The sequence below is a fragment of the Sinocyclocheilus anshuiensis genome, unplaced genomic scaffold (assembly GCF_001515605.1).
Source record: "Sinocyclocheilus anshuiensis isolate Anshui unplaced genomic scaffold, SAMN03320099.WGS_v1.1 scaffold816, whole genome shotgun sequence".
Taxonomy (NCBI): Eukaryota; Metazoa; Chordata; class Actinopteri; order Cypriniformes; family Cyprinidae; genus Sinocyclocheilus; species Sinocyclocheilus anshuiensis.
In genome coordinates, this window is record NW_015554154.1 from 1,244,082 (window position 1) to 1,250,284 (window position 6,203).

A 6,203-nucleotide genomic window follows, 5' to 3' on the forward strand; every position below is an offset into this window, starting at 1 on the left:
CTCTTTAGATTCGGTGCATCATGCCGAGTCGAACCATATAAAATTTTCCCATGTCAGCCATTTTGGGCGTCGGCCATTTTTAATTTTGTCAAAAAATTTAATATTTTAAGAACACTTAGACTTTATTACGAAAATCGGTATGCATCTTCGGCACCATGCCCTGATGGCACTCAAAAAGTTTGGGCGCAGCGCCGCCTTGTGGTCAAAAGTTATAAAGCAATTTATAAAAATGCTAATAACTTTTGCATACATTAAAATATTGTAATGAGACTGATGTTTCTAGATTCCTTGTGTCATGCTGAGAACATCGATACCAATTTTGCCATAATTGGCTGAACTTCCTGTCCGCCATTTTGATACATGTTGAAAACCTACTTTTTCGAACTAGACCGTTAGTCCAATTTTCACCAAATTTGACTCTGATCATCTTCAGACCAAGCAGGCAAAAAGTTTTGGATTTTGTGTCGATATACGAAACGGTTTTCGTTTAGAGCATCCGCGAATTTGCTGGTTAAGATGCCAAAATGCATATGAGGTTGTATCTCTGCAAAGCTTTGACGTATTTGCACCAAACTTTGTATGTGCCATTGTCACCTCACACTGACCACGCCACACCAATTTGGTAACAGCGCCATCGATTGGTCAAGAGTAATAAACCATTGATTTATCCTGTCCGCCATTTTGATTTGTTGAAAACCTACTTTTTTTAACTCCTCGCCACTCATTGGTTCGATTTTCACCAAAATCGAGTCAGATGATCTTCAGACTGTGCTGACAAAGAGTTATGGATTTCGTGTCGATAAACGAAACCGTTTTTGTATAGCGCCACTACAAATTTTAGGCATAGTGCCAAAATGACTGAGGCTATCTCTTCAAAGCTTTGACATAATGACAACAAACCTTGTATGTGCCATTGTCACCTCACACTGACCACGCCACATCTTTGGCCCCGCAATTGCTGCTTGTAGCTATATTTTTTAACTTGAAATGTGCAAGGTTTCCGGTGTCACCAGTATCCAATCGTAGGCACACTGCTTTGTAGACCAAATAGTTTTATCATTCACTGCACCTTGTTAGTTTGCTAGTTATTTACTCATGGTGGCAAATTAATCGTAATTCTTGCACGTTTACAGGAAATAACATTGTCTTCAGTCTTTCCTTCACGTGTTGACTTTGCCTGTGTATTGATTTGCCCGATTGTGTCTTTCTGCAGTCATTCCTCTTCTGGTATGAACAGAATTGTGCAGATCACTAATGTTCCCATGGCCGGCGGCAGCGGAGGATTCAAGCCCTTCAAAGGAAGGTTCTAGCATCTGACTCGCCACAGTGGAAAAAATTTAATTTTTTTAATTAAATGTTTTTAATTGGTTGAACTTATAGCCATTAGATTATTGTAAAGATTCAATTTGGTTGATTTTGTTGTCTTTATAAAAGGCTTTACATGTAGATTTTTGTTTCCTGAACTGTTCTCTGGTGACCTGTAAACAACCTTTGTGCACATACATGTTCTCTTGGCATTCTATAGGTGCAACTGTACAGCTTATTTCTTAACCAGTGTTTGTTTAGATAACCTTAACTTCATGTTTCAGATACTCTCATATGCTTTGGGCAGACTACTGCGTGTAGCACTGGACACATCTGTAATTCCGTTAACATTTCAGTATGTGGCTTTTTTGATGGTTCTACAACTTGATATTAAATTGTGGATTATGACCATCTCTGTATAGTTTGCTTCTGTTTGTGCCGCTGTATCCGCCCACAGTTGAGTCTGTGTAGGAAAAACTTTAGGAAATCTGAAGTTGAAGACTGAATGACAATCAGAAGAATCACACAGACTCACGGACCAGATTTCCTTTAATCAGACGTATTGTCCCTCGTCGAAGGCATTTGTTACAGAAAAGTTGTCCATCTACTTTTTGACACTGTTGGGCTACATAAATGTTTTTGGTCATTAATGAACCTTACACACAATGGAAGGTTGACCCTTATAATATCCTGATTTTTATTTTTTGTCCTTTTTCTTTTTGCTACGTTAAAATGTTTTGTGTAAATATACACGTATAAAGGATATAAAATAGAAATTGTAATGGGACTGTTTTTTAAAAATGATTTAGATGCACATGTTGTATTCAGTTGTTAAACATGCATCACAACTGCATTTCCATTACGGACTGACCCGGTAATATTGACAAGACAAATGCACCAGGAGAAAACTTTCCAGTTCCCATCATTGGCAGAAAGTACGTGTGCCGTGTGTAATGTGTGGCATTTCAATATTACTTGAAATTCAGAAGACAATTACCCTCCCTGGTCGTTAGTCTTAAATCACCCTTGGTAATGCCCTACCAACATGGATCAACTCATCATTTGTTGCTTTCATTCCCACATCGCTTGATGGCACTGAGATATGAAAACATCAAATTATATTCATGAGATGTCTTGCAAACATTTCCTATCTGGAAGGGCAAGGAACATATCTAAATGGCAGCATTTACTGTGAAACAACCATTAGAAAGTTCCTTATGTTCAGTTCTTTAAGCTCCATAAGTACAAGCCTTATTGCAAAAATGGTATTTATTGAGTGTTATGAATCAGGTTCAGCTGTAACCAGACAAACTCTGGTGATTCTAATTTTGTAAAAAGAGGTATGTTTCTCATCTAGTGCATTAAATGTAACAGTGCATAAAGAACTAAAATGGTCTAGGACCTATAATGGAGCTTCAATGGGTGCTGCACACCAACGGCCAACTAAGCAGACAAGGCCTTGGAATATTTACTGATATTATTTGGAGGTCAAAAATAGCTTTAGCTAAATAGATTAAACTGTTTGAAGCCATTTTCCATCTATTTACTCTTTGAAATGGGCTTTCTGTTTTCTTTATGGAGATCGCACCCACAGACTCCACTTTTTCCCCATTTCTATAAATATGACATTTCAGTATGTATCCCACTAACATGTATGTTCTTGTTCTTTACACATCTGCAGTTAACAAGATTAATTTAGAAGCAAATGATTAAAGCTGAAGCACATTACAGTAGAATAAAGTTATTGGCAATCAATACAAATGAGACAAGCTAATGCACAGGGGGTACATATTGTGTGTGCTGGAGAAGTCTGTTGCACATAGTCCTTCATCACTCCTGAACCAGACATGCCACTGATCAAAAGCACCTTGGAATGTCCATATTTAACCTGACCTGCAAGTGTAACAGTTGAGGAAGTGTTTGAATCAGAAACTGTTTACAGAATGAAACGTTTGTTCTCCCAAGTTTGATGAAAACGGATGATTTATTTAATATCATCCCATTTCACCTCACCAACCCCAGTACAAACCCTTTAAGACATTTCTCTCCCAACTCTATAGTGACTAGCTTGTGCTTCCTACCATGACACCAGTTGCAGAGGTGAAAGAAGCTCACCGATATATGAATGTAAATCTAGTTTGTGTAGTGTAAAACCATAGTGAATGTGTAACCTAACCATAACCCTGGATGTTATTATAGTGTACCTTCTAGGGAATGATAAGAACATGACAAATACAGACTGTTGTGCACTTTCTGGCTGAAGGTTTAGGATGATTAGGATGCCAACCAGTTAATCTCAGGTAACAACAAAAAATATATATATATTTACGATTTCTCTTAGAAGCCCAATTTGGGGATGAAATAGTAGTTACAATTATAAAGTTTATAGGGTTGTTCATATCAAGGACGATAACTATAAAGTTTAAAGCTTTCCAAATTACATGACATTGCGTATTCCACAGAGAAACAATGGAATTTCAGAACGTTTTTTTTTGTTTAGCTGAAGAACGACAAACTTTTAAAAATCTCGAGCATTTAATACATTACTACAGCACGCTTATAATAAACATAGCGTTATTATCCGTTGGTGTGGACACTAGTCAGATTACACAACATATTGAATTTGACGTGACGACGAAAACGAGGCTGTGCGTGATAGACTTAGTTTTTACAATGACATACTGTACAAAGGTTCTAGATTGTGTAATTTTCACAACTCACAACTTTCTAAATTGTTTTTGAACATTTTTTTTTCCGTAAAGACATTTCGTCAGCTGAACCTTTATGTTGTTAAACAACAGAACAATCCATTGATCGACTGTACTTCATGATGACATGGACGCTTTAAAAATTAAACATGGCACTACCCTGACTAAGGTGTATATAGTTATCGTTCTTGGTGTGAACCAGAGCCGTTGAAAAAGAGTTGCGACAACCTTTTATCTCGCGGTCACGTGGTTCATATTGCTCTCAATAGTTCTAAATGAACAGGCGCTAAGAACCTGTTTGAAGAGATAGCAGCAGCGACTCTATACTTGAAGCAATTTTCGGTAAATATTAACGCATAATGTTGTTACATTGACTATATTTATAGTAGCCTTAATCAGTTTTTTTTTCCTGTTTTCAATTTTGGAGGAAAGGGGGATTGCTTCCATAGCGTAGACTACATTGTACATATATTGTGTTTGGAATAAGTTACTTCCGTATTCCCTCTTCCAATGAAACTCTTTAGTAGTGTCGCAACTGACTTTTTCAACGATTCTGGTGTGAACGAGCCTTAACAAAGGGGACTATTTCCAATAAAACCCCGTGTTTCACATTTTACATAGTTTGAATCTATATCTGTTACCAAGTAAGCTAACACACGTCAAACTGTTTGCAAGACATTCATGAATATGTTCCTTCTGTGAAGGCCTGTGCGGTTTTCGGTTTATGGTAAGGTCTACAGATTGTCTCAGTCTCGTCTCTCACCTACTTTTGTTGGTATAAAAGATACTGTAAATATTGTAAGGCTTTTTATATACAGAGAGTATTGGCCACTGGGGGACCAAACGTCAAATTAACAGCTCCAGCCCACAACTACCATAAACAGCATCTACTGTGCTCCTATGTAACCACCGGGCAATCAAACTGTCTGTTTGATAGACTACACTATCATGATGCTCCTCTACATGCAGGAGTTGTTCATTCTTGCATTGCGAGAGCAGAACAACAGGTAAAATAGCCCAACGTTAGCGCTTCTCTGAGCGTAAAGCTCAGTTCAAGGCATATAGCTGGAATGTTTGGATAGAAAAGACCTTGTCTCTCAGGAGGCAGCACTGGAACAGAATGGGCTCGAGTAATCCTTTCCTACCTTACATCCATACAGTGTAAATGAGTACGTACGATGTACATGAAAGTGTGTGAAATTTATAGCTCGATAGACTGATATATCAGTTAGCTTCGGCCAATGTTCAGCCATTTTCAGACTATCGGCCTTGGGCGATAGCGGTGTCCGCTTGGCCGATTAACGGAAGTGTTAAATCTCTTGTTATTTCTATCAGCAATCAGCTAACCTGCTCTCCATATTTCAGCATTGACATCGGCCCTTTGTAAAACCGATATTGTTTGACCACTAGCTGGAGGAAAGCAAACCATTATGATCAAAGATGAGATTTCTTTACAAGAACCATTCGGTTTTTGGGCAATAACACTGTAGTTCATTGAGCAATGCCAAACTTCATGGACAATGATCCTACTCATATACTTCATCTTATAAGGCAAATATGAACCAGACATTTGGCTGAAATGTAAAAGGGGTGGGGCGAAGCAAAAACTTGGCCATGTAATTTTATAAAACCTAATGATTTTGATATTTTAAAGCTATTTACATTAATGGTAGTGTCAGTTGCTCACTGATATTAAGTTATTGTCCTACTGGCAAAAATCATTCTTTTGTATACGCATCTATATAACCAACTGGATTTTCAACTGCCTAATAAGGAAACCCTTGTTGAATGCATTTGTTTTATCAAGATCTCACTCTCTAAAAAGCAAGTTACTTCTCCTACAATATCAACAATGAAGAATTTGGCATCAAACTGCCAGACAAAGAACTACGGTGGCCTACATCATGCCCTGAGACATCACCTTTGCCAAGCGGCCTGTTGGCTTGCTACCTGCTCATGTGAATGACCTTTCATTAAAAGATCTCAGATATCCTTCAGTCAAACAACAGAAACTGACCAATACAACAAATCTACATATGCATATATACGGGTAAACTGGTATAAAATAGCTTATAAACAACAGCAATAACGGAAATCAACACAAAAAAAAATGCTTTGTATAATGAAAAAAGTGGTGCCATGTTTTTTTTTTCCATCGGTTTTCGTTGTTTTTTTTGTGGAGGGAGGGGG

At 37.7% G+C, this 6,203-nt stretch overlaps 1 protein-coding gene across 3 annotated transcripts in view; it reads left to right on the forward strand.

Moving 5' to 3' along the window:
* LOC107670749 (SAFB-like transcription modulator) overlaps positions 1-3,943 on the forward strand; it is an 18,719-nt gene extending 14,776 nt beyond the window's left edge. For all 3 annotated transcript variants that reach the window (XM_016463483.1, XM_016463482.1, XM_016463484.1), the window contains exon 20: positions 1,214-3,943. In XM_016463483.1, coding sequence (XP_016318969.1) covers positions 1,214-1,310 — 97 coding nt within the window. In that variant the 3' untranslated portion in view covers positions 1,311-3,943. The remainder of the gene's footprint in view (positions 1-1,213) is intronic.
* Positions 3,944-6,203: the final 2,260 nt, after the last annotated feature.